The following is a 19425-nucleotide window of genomic DNA, read 5'->3' as shown; positions in this document are numbered from 1 at the left end:
GACCATTTAGTTTGTAATATAAATAAAGACGTATGCCCACGAATAATATGAGGCAAATCAAATAATATATTCTCCAATAACTTAGCAATATATTATGTACCTTAATATTGAGATTATGTACGAAGTTGTCAAAATATATGTTTGTTAAATGATTTTGACTAATTTAGTAAGTTTATCTTTACCATACATGGGTGAATTCATTCAATACAAAATCTAATCATTCTTGAATTTATATGGAATTGTGATATATTAACCTGGGACATTGCCCGGACCCAAATACTAGTGATAAATTAAAAGTCGCTTAATTTTATTATGTTCTTCATTGATTTGAAATATGTGTTTTATGTTACCGTTATATTGTAACATTCTGTGTTTTGCGATTGCCATAACTTCCTTTGACAAGTCTAGATTTATAATTTAAAGCACTAAATCATCCATTTTAAGTTTTAACCTTTATTTATCAGGTCGACCGGATCCAACGTCTAAAAAATAAGACAAATAAATCAAATACATACGAAGTATTCAACAAATAATCAATCGACGAGGTCTTAACATGATAGTTAAGGATGAGTTTATCCAAGTCTTAAAATGAGTTTCGAGGCTAGTCTTGAGTTTAAGTCTTGGGATAATGTAGTAAAGACTACAATTATTGGAGTGAGTTTGAAAATCCAAAACTCATTCAAGACTCACTAAAACTCTAATTTTTCTCCAATCAAATCAAATTATACCACATCATCATACTTTATCCTATTTAATTAATCCGTATATTTTTTAAGGAGTTTAATTGAGCATGAGACGAGTCTAGAGATTAGGAGTAAGTCCGAGGGATAAATTCACTCTAAACGGTGAGTTCACAACCAAAAAAACAAAAAAATTCAACAAATAACCGATTTCACCCGTTTTACTAAAATGGAATAATGGAGAGAGTACTATTTGAAAAGATTAGGACTACTTTCTCCATCTTCTCTTCTCTTTGATTTTTATTTTGTTTCATTTTCTCTCTCCTCTGTCTGACTGATTTCTCCTTTTTCCTGTAAAACCCTTTCAAATCACACTAACACAAAAAACTAGCAGAAAAGTTTGAGACCCAACCTTAAACTTTACTACACTCACTGATCCAAACTCTTTCTCTCTCTCCAAAATATGGGAGTTCGTTGCTCAAAACTCTCACTTTGCTGGTGGTCACACTCTAATCACAGTGTTCCACATTACTCCGATCTTGGTAAAATGATATAGATTTTAATCTTTGTTTTTAAGCTCATAATCATCATAAACTTGTTAATTAATGCTTAATCTTTGTTGGGTTTTGTTTTAAATTCATTTTTTGTTTGATTTTTTTGTAGAAAACGGAGGGAAAGATGAGGGTGAGTCACAGCCGAGTTTCACTGAGTTCAAATTGGACGAGTTAAGAGCTGCTGCTTCTGGGTTTTCTTCGGAGAATATTGTTTCTGAGCATGGTGAGAAAGCTCCTAATATTGTATATCGTGGGAAGCTCAATGATGGCCATTGGATCGCCATCAAACGGTTCCACAGGTCTGCTTGGCCTGATTCCCGGCAATTTCTGGTATTAATATTTGATGGGTTTGTGATTTTGATTGTTAAATTTGATTAATTAGGAGAAAAGTGTGTAATCAATATAGTTGGATGTTTGATTTGAATTTGATTGAAATGTAGGAGGAAGCAAGGACAGTGGGGCAGCTGAGGAGTGAGAAGATGGCGAATTTGATTGGGTGTTGTTGTGAGGGTGACGAGAGATTGCTAGTTGCTGAATTCATGCCCAATGAAACTCTTTCTAAGCATCTCTTTCATTGTGAGTATTATCTATAATAATCATAACTTTCTTATTTTAGATTGAAAATGTTGTGACCTTGACATAAATGGACTTTGTATGTTTGCTTTTGAAATATGCATTGCATTTGCATTTTCGATATTGTTATCAATGAGATACATTTACCACCGTATGTCGCCTGAAAATGCTGGAGTGGATCAGTGTATGCCCATGATTAATTTTTAGAGAATGTTAGTAAGTTGATTTTGACAAAGGGAAGCTCTGTCTAGAATTGTTTGCATTGAGTATCATTAGTCTAACGACCCCATTTAGATGAGGAGAATTTGGAGGGATTTTGATAAAATAAAATGAAATTTATTTACTTTTGGTTGGTTTGTTTGTACACTTGTACATATCAGATTTATAACGATTTCACCATGTATGTGGGGATGTAAAAACTAAAACGGTTAGGGAAACTTGTTTGCTAATAGAGGTTCCATGAAATTGATTGACTCAACGGATGAAGATGTTGTCTTGATGGTGCTATTTGATTTTGATTTAAGTTTCATATTGGTTATTTGCTTCAGGGGAAAATCAGCCTTTGAAATGGGCGATGAGGCTGAGAGTGGCATTGTGTCTAGCACAAGCTTTGGAACATTGTAGCAATAAGGGGAGATCATTGTATCACGACCTTAATGCTTATAGAGTTCTATTTGACCAGGTACAATTCAACCTGTGATTTTGCTCTTTTCTCCTTTTTTCCCCCATATACTCTAGTAGTGACTCAACTTTTGACAGGATGGTAATCCCAGGCTCTCTTGCTTTGGCCTCATGAAAAACAGCCGAGATGGCAAAAGTTACAGTACAAACTTGGCTTTCACTCCTCCCGAGTACATGAGGACAGGTACCTCACCCTCCCTGGTTGATCTATTTTGTTGAAAACATATACTCTACTATGTTTAATAGTTGATACTCACATGAAAATACTTTACATGAGAATAATTCATGAACGGAGGTCTGTCCCAAGTCAGTGAGCAGAGAACATCTAAATTTGTTGTAGTATGCACTTGGTGTTTCCTTCGCGAGGAGGATCTCCTGGTGCTTTCCCTTTTCTTCTTACTTTTAAAGAGACAAATCTAAAATTGTTCTAGTGAGCTGCTATATTCTAGACTTAATTGGATGCTTTCTCTAGGAAGCTAACACCTTCTTTCTAATATTGGCAGGTAGAATTTCCCCAGAAAGTGTGATCTACAGTTTTGGCACCTTACTGCTTGACCTGCTCAGTGGGAAACATATACCACCAAGCCATGTAAACTTCGATTCCTTGGTAGAAATAGTCAGTGTTAATCATGTTGAAACCTTTTCAAAAAAAAAAAAAACTTGAAACCTTTTCATGTCACATCAACCCTATTTTAAGCATCCAAGTATTCTCGAGCTTTGATACAAATATTTGTCAAAATTCTTCTGTGAAAAATTTGATGGATTCGACCTCCTTTTGGAGCTGGGCTTAGCATGTCACATTCTCCTGAATGATTGATGTTCACAATCCTTTAAAAGTTGGAATATTTGTAACTCAACAGTCTCTTGCTTTTCCCAGGCACTTGATCTCATACGAGGAAAAAACTTTTCGATGCTAATTGATTCCAATTTGGAGGGCCATTTTTCGAATGATGATGGAACTGAATTAGTACGATTAGCATCACGTTGCTTGCAGTATGAAGCTCGCGAGAGGCCAAATGCCAGGTCTCTTGTGGCAGCACTTACTCCGCTACAGAAAGAAACTGAGGTGCGCCTTATTTTGATTCCTCTTCAAAAGCATTGTTTCTTTTCATATGCCTAGTTTTCTGCCTTTTTAAGGTATTACTGTATTAGTATATGACAATAGCATATTATTTTACTAGATTAAGTTTTTAACAGTATATTGGCCTACAGGTAAAAGTTACCTTGCATAGAAACAACACACTTCTCAATTCTCCAGTTTTTTTCCATGAAATTTACAGGTCCCCTCTCATGTTCTGATGGGTATTTCACATGGAAATGCATCCCCAAAGGATTCACTGTCATTAACTCCTCTTGGTGAAGCCTGTTCTAGACTGGATCTTACAGCCATACATGAAATATTAGAAGATATTGGATACAAGGACGACGAGGGGATTGCAAATGAGGTAGGCTCCTCTACCTTTTGTCATTTATTTTCATCTTTATTTTTTGGTGGGTGTTTGTGTGTAAATGCAGGATATGAAACAAAACACCACTTATATGTGTGTCTATAATTATTATAACATGCTATCTTCTGAGTGCATTTTGTCTCTATATTTGGTGAAACTCCAAAGCAGGGTATAGTGGGTTAATTTCTCTTTTTGGAAATTTCATTTTTTTAAGGGTCCTATATACTTCGTCCATAAATAGTTGACTATGTTTGTTAAAGGTTTTTAGCTAAAAAACTCCACTATTTGAATATTTCGTCTCACATTTGTAATATTTTTCCTGGAACATTGCATTTAAGAATTCTAGGTCATTACGAGGGTAGCGTGAGAAAACAACAGAATTGAACTTACTAACTTCAGAAAGTGGCCTATAATTTTGTGACAAACTGCAAATATGGCCCATTTTCTTGGGACGGAGTGAGATATTTGGCTGTTCAATTCATTGATCTGCCAATCTTCATCCAGAAAGACCAGGCACTCAACCACTAGGCTATGACTTATGGGACCTTCAAAAGCTGGGTGTAATAATTTGCTGTTTTTTCAGATTTCCACATGTCTTAGAAAATGGGTGCACCATAATCAATTTAGATAATAGAGCAGATTGGGTCCTGCATTGCTCATTATTGCAACAAAATTACCATTATAATATTGTCTGAATTGATGAGATTGGGTCTTGCTTAGCTTATATTGCTGCTATAGTCTCTGGGAATTTTCCTTTTCATTTATTTTTCTTAATTTTGTACTTCTTCCCTCAGTTTGTGATACATAATTTGTTCAGATAATGGCCATACATAATACCATCTTTTATGAATAGTACCTTATCCATAAATGATGGAAGGGATAATGGCATCCTAAACAGTCATTACATAAACTTGCAAACTGATTAACATGGTTGTGCATCATGAAATCTTCTCCCCATATATCTGATGAGATTGCGAACTTTGTTTCAGCTTTCCTTCCAAGTGTGGACAAATCAAATTCAAGAAACACTTAACTGCAAGAAACACGGAGACACTGCTTTTAGAGCTAAAGATTTCGCTACTGCCATTAAGTCTTACACTCAGGTAATTGTTCTCAGGCCACAGATTCATTATTCTTACTAAATGCTATGAATTCATCCAAGAATGAACTTCATACTCTCCGTTCTGCGTTGTTTCAAAAAGTTCAAACCTCCTTTCAAAAAATGTTGGAGAGGATAAAAAATGACTTAAAGGTCTGATATGTGTGAAAAGCATTGGTTTCAAGTGTTTGTTTTTTTGGAAACGAGGCTTTTGGGTATTGACAATTTACTTGAAGGTCTGATAGTGACATTTGTCTGTTATTCTGGCAGTTTATTGATGATGGGACAATGGTTTCACCAACGGTATTTGCTCGACGTTGTTTGTCTTACTTGATGAGCAATATGCTACAAGAAGCACTGGCAGATGCTATGCAAGCACAAGTAGTTTCCCCTGAATGGCCAACTGCATTTTATCTCCAAGCCGCAGCTCTGTTCAGCCTCGGGATGGACAATGATGCCCATGAGACGCTCAAAGATGGAACGTCATTGGAGGCCAAATGGAAGAAAAACTAAATTTGTATATAGCTTTCTTATTTTTCAGGGTTTTAAAAGGTTCCATAATTATTGTATCTATTTCAAATTTCTGAGTGGTGAGTTTTATCTTCGTAATTAGAATCATATATTCATACAAAGGTTGTATTGAATGGCATTTTTATTTAAATCTCAAAGCAAGGAAGGGCTGTTTTGCATTGCTACTTTTACCTCCATCCCTAAATAACACTCTGTATTTCGCAAGGCATCCCAAAATACAGGTTATTTTGGCAACTTTGTCAACTTAAATTGAAATCTAGACCGAGTCAATCATTCAATCAGAGAAACACACCTTACGCAGCTTTCTAACCAATCCGTGGACTATGGACCGTGGTGCACGTAGAGCATGGTGCACCAAAAGAAACATGGTGCAGATGTTATTTCAATTATATACTAGTGTTCTTATGGTGCACCATGGTCCACCTTTTTTTTTTTTTGGGTGTACGAAGAGGGGAACAGCCCCAAAGAAAGGAAAAGAAAAGACTAAAAGCTAGAGAAACAAAATGAAAGCAAATAAAAGGAAACTACGAACAACAGCACACACTTATGCTAATCCTACTCCACGAGCTTGCTCTGGAACCAGCATTAGCCAAGCAACATCACTCAAGTCCTCCAATAAAATAGCACGAAGATCCTGCGGGATCGCCTCAAGAATGACCAATTTTTGCTCCAAACGGACGCCATAGTTTGCTAACCAATCAGCTGCTCGGTTAGACTCTCTCCATGGTCCACCTTCTAAATCACGCTTTCTAACATTCCGATCAGAGAAGCACATTTTACGTAACTTTCTATGCCAAACGCCATTGCTTAAAATTTGGACCATTATTTTGTGACAAAAGCCACTTAAACATCTTTTCATAATTAGATATGGAAAGTTTTGAAGTTGATCAAACTTAAGCCTCCTTAAGTTGCACTTCTGCTGTTATTGCTTGATAAAGAAAATTAGAAAACTGATCAATCAAATGAATTTTTTTTAGTTGAGTCAAACTTAAGCCTCCTGAAATCACTCTTGCATTTATTGCGTGATACGTAGTCCAATTCCTGGAGTTGGAATCGTTGGAATCAATAACAGAACAACTCCAATTCAAGGAATAAACCTTCAATAGAACATATGATTAAATTTGGCTTTCCACCAACATCTAGTACTTGAATGTCAAATCATTTGTAGTAACGCCATCACTTGGCACATAACATGGATAGTTAAGCTTAAAATAAGCAAAATTTTCAGCGAAAAGTATTCTGATTCCTGAGAATAACAACAGTATCATTTTTTTTCTCTTTTTCTTTCGCCACAGCTTCATCTAAGCAAAGGCGGTGATTGCTTCAAAAGGGTGAACGCCATTCACATGGGAGGCTGATTTGTTCCGAGCAACTGACCCACTAGGTTAGTCACCTGATAAAATACAAAATAGCTTTAATTAATAGACAATATTTGCAGCACTCCAATAACAACACTATCACTCAAATCATTCTGACACTCCCAAACAATGACACGGAAAACTCTATGATGCAAAGCCGGATGTTCTGCTACCTACGAGTCATAAATTGATGAAGTTATATTGCTAAAGATCATTACCCCTATAGTTTATAGAAGAAGAACATGACTAAAAAACTATTAATTCTTTGGTGCATTGATTATGCCATGACTCCTTGAGCTATCTATAGCAATCAAAATTGGTAAGTCTTTTATCTAAAGAGTACCAGTTGAAGTAATATGAAACCAAAGACTAGAAGCATTCTTCGTGGTCATAATGGATTACATCAATTTACTAAACTGGCTTCAAGCCTTCAACCCAATGGGTGATTCGGTGAAGTTACATAAAAGATAAAGAAAATAAGTTCCTCAATATTTTGAAATTCTGATATTTTACCTGCCAATACTTTGAAACACAACGATCGATACAACTGTTTTCAGCCATGTTCAGCTCAGATTCCTTGTAGCTGAAAGAGGACAGCAGAGCATTAACACCGGCTCTCTTAGGTGTTAAACATACAAAGGTAAATGGAATGGGTGCTTCAGTAATGAGTACCTTTTTTCAGTGCATTTGCGAAAGCAGGTCTGAGTGAGCCTGAAGCAGATGAAAGAGCATAACAAGTCAGACAAAGTCTTAATATCATGGAGAATATCCAGTGTTCCTCTTTCATTTTGCAGTCAAGTACAACCAAAGAACAGTGGGAACTCTTGCACTATTAAAGTCCTTACATAAACCCTTGATGGAAGGAATTCACAAAACTATGATAGCATATTTGCAAAAACATACTCTCAAATCAAATGCGGAATATATTTACTAGCAAGTAATAGCAATGTACAGCATTACGCAGTTAAAATTACCAACTTGTTAAACAACTCGACCCTGTACTCCATCTCCTTCTCTGCCATAAACATGATCTGCAAAAAAAAAATCTATTATTAAAACCAAAATCAATCAACCACTTAGTTTTAAAAAGCGCGAAGCGCACTGAAGCGCAAAAGGGCCCTGGAGCTTAAGCGCAAAGCGCAAAGCGAAAACGTACGCTTTTCGTAGGCGAAGCGCACTCGGAAAGAAATAATAAATTTTCAAAAGTTCAGAAAATATGGAGAAAATATGGAAAGAAAAGATGAAAAAAAAAGAGAAATCAAAACGATGAAAGAAAAATTCAGAATCCGACAGGAGAAATCCGGCGAGAAGGCTAGAGAAATCCGGCTACGGGAGAAAATTGCACTAGGGTTTTCAAAAACTTCCAAAATATTTGTTTTTCAAAAAAAAAAAATCACGTGATACTTTAAAAAAGAAGATTAGAATCACGTGGCTTTATTTTTTATAAAAAAGAAGGGTCTGATGTGCCCAGACTACAAGAAGCGCAAAAGCGCTAGGAAGCGCAGAAGCACCGAAGCGCTAGGAAGCGCGCGCTTCTTGTATGTCGCTAGGCTTCGGCTGGCAGAAGCGTTTTGCTGTGAGCTTCCGAGCTTTAAGCGCAAAAAAGCGCGCTTTTTAAAACTAAGATCAACCATGCCAATGAAAGAAGCGACACAAAGTTTAACTCAGGAAATCAATTTGTACTGTCAATTTTCTGTAAGATAGACTTAACTATGACATGTAATTGCAAATTATCGATACCAACCTCGAGGAAAACACAAAAGGATAGCCACAGTCCAATTATTGAAACTTTCTACGCAACATATTGAAGTAGGTAATTAGTGAAAGCATCCATAAGTATGTAACTTATCCACCTAATCTTTGTCCAACAAATAAATACTCATTCCCCAAAGAATTTAGACCCCAATGTCAGTTAATTGATCTCGTCTAACCCTCCCAATGTCAGTTAATTGATCTCCTCTAACACTAAAATCGCGATATCGAATATGATCCATGAAAATATAAATGAATCATCATAACATCTTATATTTTACATACCATTTCTGAATCACAGAGCACAATTAAGCTAATCATCTGAATATTAATAAAAAAGCAGAAAAATCAAAAGTACCTGTTCTTTTGCCAAATGAGGAGGTAAGCTGTTGTTGGCCATTTTCAACCTGAAAAAGTTCATCAATGCATATGATTAGTAGATACTCGAGAAACTAGACCATGAATTTCTATAAAATAATCTAAAAATCAAAATAAGACAAATTTCACAAATCAAATCGAAACCCAAATCTTTTCCCAGAAACTCTGCCCAAAACAACTATTTTTCCTGACATTTCAAACAAATAAGAATCCAATTAATAGTAAAACGAAAAGTAATCCATTACCCAAAATCACAATTTGAACCTTAAAAGATTTTGGGGGAGAATCTGGAATTCTGGGTGTTGAGAGATAGGGAGAGAGAGCGAGGAAGAAGTGAAGCTGAATTAGAGGTTTAGGGTTTTCTTTTTTTATTTGGGTTGGTGGTGGAATTACTGAAAAGCCCTCGATATAACACTATATTTCCGTCCTCGAGCCCTAAAATAGCCCTCACTGTACATTCAGCCTCAATCGACATTCTCAAAGAGCACGGACTGGGAACGAGTCCAGGTTCTCTCTTCCTCCCTTCTTTTTCAATTGCAGAACTTCTAATGAATTCGTAATTCATTTGTAGAATTTGGGATAATTGGTGTTTTGACCTGTAATTGTTAATATTTAATTGCTGATTATGCGTTTATTTTGGGGACAATTGGTGTTTTGAGAAGTAGTAATTTACTAAGAAATTGCTGATTATTTGTTAATTTTGGGATTATATTAGTTCCTATTTGACAAACATAATCGTTATTATTGGATTGCTGATTATTTGTTGAATACTGGAATAATTGTTAATATTGAGGAGTTTATCTGAATGAGGTGTTGATATTAGAGTGAGTTGTAAAAAAAAATCGAACTTTTGCAGTGAACTGAATGGTAAAATATTTATGAATTGCTTAATAGTCCTCTCATAGTTGTATTTTTTGAAAAAGTTGATGATTTGAAGTGTTAAATAAGCAAACTTGGATTCCATTTTACAATGTGCGATCTCCATACCGGGTTTAGTTGTGACATTAGTAGTTCAAGTTAGTGTATATATGTGACTATCAACTGCGGACAGACGAGTTCGAGAGAAGCGGTGGAAGCTGAAGTTGCTACTAAGGCTTAAGAGTATTATTCTTTGTCTTGCTTTGAGGCTTAAGAAGTCATGGTTGTCATGGTTCTCTTGCTTGAATGCTATAGAAGTCAAGACTTTAGATGATTAGAAGCTAAGGCTGTGATTACTGATTAGAGTTGTAGTGTTGATTTGTTTAGGAAAGCACAGGTGAAGTTTGTTTCTTGGTTGTGTCTTGATTGTATAATCAAAAGTTTTTGGCGTTGTTTAGTTAATAAATAAATTAACAGAGAAAATACAAATTGAATTATGCAGAGAAATGGAGCATGGGTCGTATCAAAATCCAAGTGCATCAACATTCTCAGTAACAGATGAGGATCACACTCTTGCTAACTCCCTTAGATTGGTCCTTAACAAAGAGTTAGTCTTCTTAATCATTATTTTTATTGACTGCTATTATCAAGTGGTTATTGTTGATGGTGCACTGATGAGTGATGATTTTGCAGTCCACGGGTATCGTTTTGTGGATACAGCATTCCTCATCCTTCTGAAGCCCGGGTTAATGTTAGGGTGCAAACAACAGGTAATCACAGCCAGGAAATGATGATTTTGAATCTCTTTTTTCAGCTTTCATATTTTGAATCTCTAAAATATACTTGTCAGGTGATCCAGCTGGCGAGGTGTTAAAGGATGGTTGCCAAAATTTGATAAATATGTGTCAACATGTGAGAAAGACCTTTGATGATGCAGTTGACAAGTTTAAGAGCACCAAAGCTAGTGAAACTGAATCCATGGATGATGATAGTCCATGAGCTACTTATTGCCGCTCGTCAACGAATACAAGTGTTAGTAGGAGTAATGCTAGTACGACCATTCATGTTTTAAAATGCTTATGTTTCCCTCCTTGTTCTTGCTCTCGACTCAACATTCTTGTATGCTTTTGCAAAATTGCCAACCAAAATACTTCATTCTTGGAAGATACACTTTACTTTTTCTTAGATCACAACCAAGACTACGCTTGTTTCTATAGCTTTGCATTTTTTACAAAGACTCAACATGCCTTTTATTCTTCTAAATCCTTGAGCACATTTTACGTATGTTCAGGAGAACTTTAACTGCCACTCTTGATTTAATAGCTCACTTTTGAGATGGGTATTTTATATAGGCAAGTCTAAACTTTTAACTGTAATTTACTAAATTTACAAACTTCCTTGTAAATTCCAAATTGTTCAAAATTAAAAATGTATTATTGACTTGGTTGTTTGATAATCACTATCACCTCTTCTTTTAGAACACTTCTGCCAAAGATTGCAGATTTGCACTAGTATTAAACAGACAAAAGAAGCAATTCAATGAAAGGAAATGAACTATATAGTATCATCTCCTGACAATATAAGTAATCTCTAAATGAAAAAGCTATTTAAGCATATGTGCCACAAAACCGAACCTAGCCAGACTGCTCGACACCATCTTTTGTCAAGACTTCTATGTTTTTCCTACATAAATTCCGTACAAGTTGTAACGAAGCAAGCATTATCAAAAATTCTTCAGGCTCAAACAAATGGCACACCCATACAAAACTCAGGTCTCCCAAAATGAGACAAATAGCCAGAAAATAAAGGCATTTATATGAATGATCATGTATGTAGCCTCACTTAAGCTGCTTCAGCTTCAGGCTTTGGCTCAACTTCTGCTTTTATTGGATTCGAAATGTATTTCCAACACCGCTTGTGAACTCCACTAATTTTCTTTGTAGCAGGAGCAGGAATACCTGCAAGAAATACTCAGCAAATTAATCCAACTCAAAATCTCTTACTGAATCAAGTTACAAAGAGAAACCTGATACACACACATGATTACTAAACATCCCAAATCATGTACCAGTATTTACTGCACAAAACCCAGGTTCTAATTTGTAGAAACACTGATCACGAAACTTAAAGGGGGAGGGTGGTCAGGAATCAAGTTGCAAACAGTGCATAACTTGTGAGTTGTAAAGCTACCATGTGAACCAACCCAGCCAATATATATTTGAAATATGGAAGTCCCTTTAGAAATTAGACAGCATTAGAACATCAGTCAAAATGGATACACTTATTCACCAAACCATCAGATAGGAGAGAGGGATAAATACATTTCCAGTAGTTGTAATACCATAAGACAGATGTCCACTAACTAATAGCCAGTCAAAATATTGGCTTTTCTTATAAGAGATGGGCTGACCATGAGGAATTTGATAGGGTTGGTACAGATGGTTGGAATCAACCAGTTTCGGGCACTGCTGTGTTCAAGCTATGGCAGAAGCTCAAATTCATTGAAGGGGTCTAAAAAAGCTTCGTAGTTGAGATTATGCTGGACTGGAAGAAAGGTTAGATGGTATAAGGGAGGACTTGGAGGGCACCCAAGATAAGTTAGCTGCAAATGCTACTGATGTCCTGCTACAGGGGGGAGGAAAAGAGGCTTATTTCTTCTCTCAAAAAGTTTCTAGCTGTGCAAGAAAGTGCTTTTAGGAAGAAATCCAGAACACAATGACTACAACTCGGAGACTCAAATTCTAAATTCTTCTTCAGTGCTATGAAAGAGAGACACTCTACGAATAGTATTGACCTTCTATATGATTCTAATGGTCAAAAAATTACAACTGACACAAAAATCAAGGTGGATTGAATATTTTTATACCAAGTTGCTGGGCCTGCTGCTAACAATTTACAAGGAGTTGATATTGCAATAGTACGGAAGAGCAAGTAACTAACCTCTGCTGCTACAGAGGACCTGATTAAACCTATTACGAATCAGGAGGTAGATGATGCACTGAAGGGTATTTTGATATTAATAGGCACCTGGTCTGGATGGGCTTAATAGCCTCTCTTTTCAGAAAGCTCGGGGGACTATAAAGGTGGTGTTTATGCTGCTGTCAAGAAACTTTTTGACACTGGTGTGATGCTTAAACAGGTAAATAGCACTGTTGTAAATCTGATTCCTAAAATTCAGAATGCAACCAGTGTAAAAGATTACCGACCTGTAGCCTGTTGTTCTATTGTTTACAAAATGATCTCTACAATTGTCACCAACAGACTTCAGTTTGTTACTGGTAATATTGTTCATTGTGCCCAAGCAGGGTTTATCCCGGGCAGATCAATTGCTGATAACATCCTTTTAGCCTCTGAGCTAAGTAAGGGTTATTCTCGATCAAACAGCTACCCTAGATATTTGATCAAGGTGGACCTGATAAAAGTTTATGATTCTCTCGAATGGCCTTTTCTTAAGGTCATGTTATATGAGTTGGGTTTTCCGGTGAAATTCATAGGACGATTATGCAATGCTTAACAACAATGTCTTATTTCATTTTTGTGAATGGAGATCCTACTACCCCCATCCTGCTAAGAAAGGACTACGACAAGGGGACCCAATGTCCCCAGTCCGTTTTGCTCTCGGGATGGAGTATTTATCAAGGTGCCTACAGGAAGTCATTATTGACGAACAATTTCATTTTCATCCTAGGTGTAAGAGACTTGAAATTACACACATGATGTTTACTGACGACTTGTTGCTCTTCTCTAGAGCTGATAAGCCTTCTGTACAGAACTCTTTTGAAGCTTTCTCCAAATATCCTGTTGCCTGGGGCCTGGTTGCCAATCTGGACAAGAGTGACATGTACATGGCAGGTGTTTCAGATGTTGAAGAAGTTCTTATAAGGAGTGGTTTAGGCATGGGTAAGGGATCTTTTCCCTTTAGATACCTTGGAGTGCATTTGACCACTAGGAAACTGAGTTATGCAGACAATAAGCCATTGGTTGATAAAACCGTAGCACGGGCTATAAACTGGTCAGCCAAATTCCTAAAATATGCGGGCAGACTGCAACTGATCTATTTCTAAGGTTGTTCCTCTAAGGGAGGAGCTGTCAAGACCCGTGCCTTGTCCCCTTTCCAAAAGCTTCGCTTTATTCATACCAAAAGCTTGCTTGCTGTAGCCCTTTTTTAGTAGACTAGGCTTAGTAATTTAAGTAGGGGGCGCCGCGTCTGGACGAGCGGGCAGAATGGATGAGCGAAGAGTGGGAAATAGCCCGAGTCTCATGTAAGAACAAGGGACAGGTTAATTAAAGCAGGGGTTAACTCTCAGTTTGGTCCTACTTCTGCTTCATTTTGGTACCCGATTCCATGTGAATGTATCTATATGAACCAGGAAAAAAAAGCTTTTTAGGAAGAGTTAATAGCACTTCTCGGGCAGTTTAGTCCTTTTTGGTACTCAAATGTACTGGTGTCAAATATTTGCGATGCCTAAAAAATTTATGAAAGAAATACAGAGGATATGTAGGACCTTGTTGTGAACTGGTGGTAATTCAAGTTCAAGGAGAGCCCCGGTAGATCAGGAACAACTGTCTCCCTAAGAGCTGTGGGGGGTGGAATCTGAGGGACCTCACTATCTGGAATAAGGCAGCTGTTATTAATGTTGGACCTTATCGATGAAGCAGGATAAGCTTTGTGTAAAATGGATGGACACGCACTGCATAAAACTGAAAAATTTCTGGTCTATGCCTATTCCTAATTGGCTGACTTGGTCCATGAGGAAGATATGGCATTGCAGGGAGACTCTACTTACTGCTGATGGTTCCGTATCCATCATATACAATTGCAAATTCAAGATTCGAAGGATGTACAAGTACTTGAAGGAAACTGGAGTTCAGGTGTAGTGGAAAAGACTACTATGCAACAGTTTGCTAGCCCAAAAAGTACCTTTATCCTCTGGCTTGCTATGCAAAATAGACTTACGACTAAAGGTAGGCTTATCTGTTGGCATATCAACATTGATGGACAATGTGGTATCTGTCAGCAGCAGGCACCTGAGAATTCTAGCTCACTTATTCTTCAGGTGTAGCTTTCCTGAGGAAATTAGGGCAAAGTTCTGATGAGAATTGGAATTCACAGGCCTATTCTGAGTTTGAGGAGATTAAATATGCAGCCAAGAAAGGAAAACTAAGAATGCAGACAAGGCCTATAGCATGGCATTTGCAGAAACAATTTACAACATATGGCTACAAAGAAATGCAAAGGTTTTTAACAATAAACTTGATAGTTGTAATTCAGTTGTCGTAGAATCCTTTTTAATGTGGAAGTTAGATGTTCATATGAGATGAAACAGACAATAGAAAGGTGGTCGTGGGGCTTCCTTAACCCTTCCTAGAAGGTGGGGGGAAGTTGTTTCCACTTTGTCCATGGTGCTTTATCGTTTTGGTGTATTTCTGTAACCTTTTTACTTTGGTTTATAAAACAACTTTTCTTTGCCAAAAAAAAACAAAATAATCAATCATCTTGACATCTTCCCTACACCCAGGACGTCCCTTGAAGACTAATACAATAAAATGATCTACTTCTCGGCTCAAATTAAAAAAACCTCAGTAGGATGCTCCTGTTTTATCCTAATGGGGGACTATTTGTCAGATAACAAAATAATCTACAAGCTTAGGGGCCGTTTGGTTGGGGTCTTTATGAGAGGGAAAGGGAATAAGCAGGATTCATTCCCTTTGTTGGTGTTTGTAACACCATTTCAATCATTCCCTTTTCCCTCTCTATTCCCCCAAACTCCTCTACATTGATTCCCCAACCCACCCACCCACCCCACCACCCCACCAAAGGGTTTTGTATTCCCTTGCCCAGGTTACCAAATACACCACCTGCTGTCCAACCCAACCAACCAACCCGTGGTCCCCGCCCTCCCAACCACTCGACCACCACCACCTCCGAGATCATAACCGCCACCTGACCCACCACCTCCACCTAACCAGAACAACCATCGTCGCCATACCACCTCCAAAACAACCCTCCAGCCACCTGACGCACCACCTCTCACCCCCAAAAAAACACCACCATCCCTTAAATCCAACAAATTAAAAATGAAAATACATCTCTTGTCATTAATCATGATTTTTATATGGTCAAATTCGACAATGAAAACTCTAATCTAGAGTTTCCATGGTCGGATTTAACCTTTAAAACCTCAAATTTGACTTTCATGAAAAATGGGGCAGCAGCGAGAGTCGTGAAAAACGGGGCGGCGGAGAGAGTCGTGGAAAACGGGCGGCGGCAAGAGACGTGAAAAACGGGCAGCGGCGAGAGACGTGAAAACGGGAGGCAGCGACCACGGGTTGAAATTGACCCGATCTGAATTAATGGGGTAGCTGTTGGACGATGGCGACCACGGGTTGAAAAAAGGGCGACGGCGGCGACCACGGGCGGCGGTGAGAGACGTTGGGAGGAGGGAGAAGGAGAGAGAAGGAGAGGAAGGAGGGAGAAGGAGAGGAACGATGGTGTAGCAAAGGAGAGAGAAGGAGAGAGAGGTGAAAAAAGAAATCCCACCCAAACAACCTACCAAATCAAAGGGAATTTCTTTCCTTTCCCTCTCTTTCCCTTTGTTGATTTTATTCCCTTTACCCCGTTCGAACCAAACACCCCCTTAGTTTTGAGATGAAATATAGATATCTCCATTGCAAGGAAAAATAGAAGGAAAATGCATACATCCTCAAAGCATATAGTTTAACCGTTTAGCTACATGGTTCCTAGAATTGATCTAGGGACAAATATGAGGAAGCGAGGAGACTCATATCTCATAATACCATATTGCTAGTTTCGGAACATTCCACAAGCTCTTGTATGTTGCATGTTACAGGTCCACATAAGCAAACATAAATATTAATGAAAGGCACTTGCAGTTTTGCACACTTGTGCAATTACTAAGTACTTCCTCCACACTGAAAACAGAGATAGTTACCACTTCCCATGATACTGTCTTACTCAAAACCAAGCAACAATATTTCGGCAAAATACGGAAGCCTATATGAGAGCTTCAAGACATCAGTCACATCACAGATGTGATCCATTCTTAAATATCAAAATCTACTTGGCTAACATCTCACAATGACATACATTTGTTGCATGAACATTGACTAAAGGAGGACAACAGTACAGGTACCAAGACATAGTGAATTTCACAGAGATAAGCAATACTAGGTTTTGATTCAATTTCCCACTAGAGAATGTTCATACAATCCCCTGCTATCACAATGAATGAATAACACAAATAATGAGTTCATTCAGCTCTAAAAGAAAATTGCAAACATGTAAAGTTTAAATTTAAGTGAAACTCAATGGTCCTCCTTACCCACTATTACTTTGATAAGATTTAACAACTTCTGGTGAGATAAAGATACATGTAATACTTAATATTAGGCATCCACTGAGCAGTGAGCACCAAGTATAGTGTGCTGTCCCGATAAGAAGCATATTCTAAGTCAATTCATTTCATAGGATTGGCAGCTTGCTTTTAGGGCATTGGAGCTCAAAGGAATTTCTAATTGAAAAGATCATGGAGCTTCATATAGCTATTAGATACTGCACAACCCCACTAATTGGGCCACATAACCTCCAAAAAACTGGCGTGCTTCTATAAGCACTGCCAATGTTTCAGGTCAGAAGCCAACTGAAACCATGCCAAACTAGGTAAGCCTGTACAACTTCGGAGTCCAGACATCAATATGTGAATGTGAAACTATAGGTTCTTGAAACATCTAAAAACAGTTAAAGTTTCTAATCCATGGACTAAGGAAGAGAAACAACACGGATATGAACCGTTAGGTTTAGGAACGCTAATACACACACAATTACCCCTGATTGTTAATAAGTATTACTAGCAGATTGGCAGTAGACACTAATAGTTCTCAAATCCAATCACTAATTCAGTTGATAAATATTTGAAAGGTTCAAAGAACACGGTGGCTTAAGTATAGGGCATAAATCCTTGTTAAAATCTATTCAATTAAATTCAGGGACATTGGACATTCTCAGAACCCAATTACAACCCTAGTAAACTCAAAGTTCTTCTTATGACTATAGCACGAAAAACCAATTACACCTAAAACCTAACAATTAGAAGCACTAAAAAAACAAGAAAAGAAATGAACTTGAAATCCAAATTGTGCAAAATGGGAGACTAACCATCTTTGTAAGCAAGCCCCCAAGCTTTCCCGTGTCTACCATCCTGAAAAAATCAAACCAAAAAAAAAACCCTCAGTAATCAAAACAGAAAAACACGATGGTAAAAAACATAAATGAGACATGATCTGAAGGTGTTCGACAAATTGCCGCAATGAAAAAAGAGGGAGGGGGGTAAACCTTGTAGAGATTGATCTTGGTGATCTCATAAGAAACATTGGTCCAATGGGTTTTGGCCATGTGATATCCAAGCCCCCAGTTGGGCAAAAACTGCGCAACTTCGAAGAGATTTTTGTTCTTCCTACGCTTCGTATTTTTCGATGCTTCAGTTGTAGTAGTAGTAGTGGTAGTGGTAGTAGTAGCAGGTGATTCGGTGCTGAAATTGAAGCTTTGAAGAAGATTTGATGGAAGCCTCCATAGAAGGCCGTTTGCTGCTGCCTTCTCCCCCACCACTCTGCTTGCTAGAGCCATTTTCTCTCTCTTCGCTCACTCTGTTTCGGTTCTACTTCGCGGTCGCTCAAAATCAAGGATTTTTTTTTTTTGGGGGAAAAAAGTGTACAGAGGTTTCCCTAATGGCTATATCTAACGTATAACATCTATGGATGTACCCTTCTAATGAAGTGCATTAAAAAAAAACTGCATACCAAGTATATTTTTCCGAAAAAAATAAAAAATATAAACTGTATAAAGAAAAATGTGTAGATAATAGTTCAACTTTCGGCCTGTTTTTTTAATTAAGCCAACTTATGCGATATTTTTTAATAATCATACATTTAAGTCCTAACTATTTTTATTAGGCCTAACAGATAACAAACCTGATTTAGTCGGGGAATCATCCTATGTGGCATTATAACCTTTGTAAATTTAATTCTTTGTTCCCCCCTCTTTTTCTTTATACTAGTTGTTGGCCGACGCGCTATCGCGCGCCGTCCCCCAAGGTAGTCAAAAATTAATAGTGTAATTATTTTTAGTAAAGTATCTCAATTATGGTTAATAAATGTTTGTTTGGAGAAAAAAACATATAGCTTAGGAACTACTAACACTTGTATTTGTCAAGATTGCATATACTATCTTGTTCAACACTTAATTCTAACTCACGAGGATTCGAAATGATAAAGTTACAGTAATATTATTCAAATAAAAGGGGTATATAAATAATAACTAAGTTCTAAGAAATATAGTCATTAACGCAATAAGCTACAGTTTTAGTTACCTAATTTTGGGAAACACACTACTTACGTTCCATATTATATTTTCTCGGATAGAAACAAAGCATTTCTGTTGAAGGGCTAGAACTCAACATATAGGAACCAGAAGGCTTTTGCAGCAGCTGAATCACC

At 37.4% G+C, this 19425-nt stretch overlaps 4 protein-coding genes across 5 annotated transcripts; 2 read left to right on the top strand and 2 right to left on the bottom strand.

Moving 5' to 3' along the window:
- Nucleotides 1–914: 914 nt before the first annotated feature.
- LOC110800210 (serine/threonine-protein kinase BSK5) lies at nucleotides 915–5730 on the top strand. The gene is made up of 10 exons (XM_022005510.2): nucleotides 915–1222; nucleotides 1344–1564; nucleotides 1675–1810; nucleotides 2356–2489; nucleotides 2567–2672; nucleotides 2992–3077; nucleotides 3366–3554; nucleotides 3769–3933; nucleotides 4926–5039; nucleotides 5306–5730. Exons 1-10 carry the CDS (start codon nucleotides 1144–1146, stop codon nucleotides 5546–5548), a joined length of 1473 nt encoding a protein of 490 aa, XP_021861202.1. The 5' UTR covers nucleotides 915–1143; the 3' UTR covers nucleotides 5549–5730.
- Nucleotides 5731–6649: 919 nt separating this feature from the next.
- On the bottom strand, nucleotides 6650–9437 carry LOC110800215 (mitochondrial import inner membrane translocase subunit TIM10). Its single transcript, XM_022005519.2, has 6 exons — nucleotides 9300–9437; nucleotides 9035–9083; nucleotides 7903–7955; nucleotides 7597–7635; nucleotides 7438–7507; nucleotides 6650–6959 (listed from the first exon to the last, which is right to left on the bottom strand). Exons 2-6 carry the CDS (start codon nucleotides 9074–9076, stop codon nucleotides 6909–6911), a joined length of 255 nt encoding a protein of 84 aa, XP_021861211.1. The 5' UTR covers nucleotides 9077–9083; nucleotides 9300–9437; the 3' UTR covers nucleotides 6650–6908.
- On the top strand, nucleotides 9421–11124 carry LOC110800214 (uncharacterized). Of its 2 annotated transcripts, none has more exons than XM_022005518.2 (4): nucleotides 9421–9561; nucleotides 10415–10519; nucleotides 10606–10682; nucleotides 10772–11124. In XM_022005518.2, the coding sequence occupies exons 2-4, from the start codon at nucleotides 10419–10421 to the stop codon at nucleotides 10909–10911; spliced, it is 318 nt and encodes a 105-aa protein (XP_021861210.1). In that variant the 5' UTR covers nucleotides 9421–9561; nucleotides 10415–10418; the 3' UTR covers nucleotides 10912–11124. The 2 variants fall into 2 exon arrangements, with proteins under 2 accessions (XP_021861210.1, XP_021861209.1); XM_022005517.2 differs by having other exon boundaries at nucleotides 9422–9561; nucleotides 10763–11124.
- Nucleotides 11125–11447: 323 nt separating this feature from the next.
- LOC110800213 (uncharacterized) lies at nucleotides 11448–18661 on the bottom strand. The gene is made up of 3 exons (XM_022005516.2): nucleotides 18266–18661; nucleotides 18089–18131; nucleotides 11448–11870 (listed from the first exon to the last, which is right to left on the bottom strand). The coding sequence occupies exons 1-3, from the start codon at nucleotides 18554–18556 to the stop codon at nucleotides 11755–11757; spliced, it is 450 nt and encodes a 149-aa protein (XP_021861208.1). The 5' UTR covers nucleotides 18557–18661; the 3' UTR covers nucleotides 11448–11754.
- Between the last annotated feature and the right edge of the window lie 764 nt (nucleotides 18662–19425).

This window comes from Spinacia oleracea, chromosome 6 (genome assembly GCF_020520425.1).
Source record: "Spinacia oleracea cultivar Varoflay chromosome 6, BTI_SOV_V1, whole genome shotgun sequence".
Classification (NCBI taxonomy): domain Eukaryota; kingdom Viridiplantae; phylum Streptophyta; class Magnoliopsida; order Caryophyllales; family Amaranthaceae; genus Spinacia; species Spinacia oleracea.
Note: the sequence above shows the minus strand (reverse complement) of the source record. Positions and strands in the feature narration are given on the sequence as shown.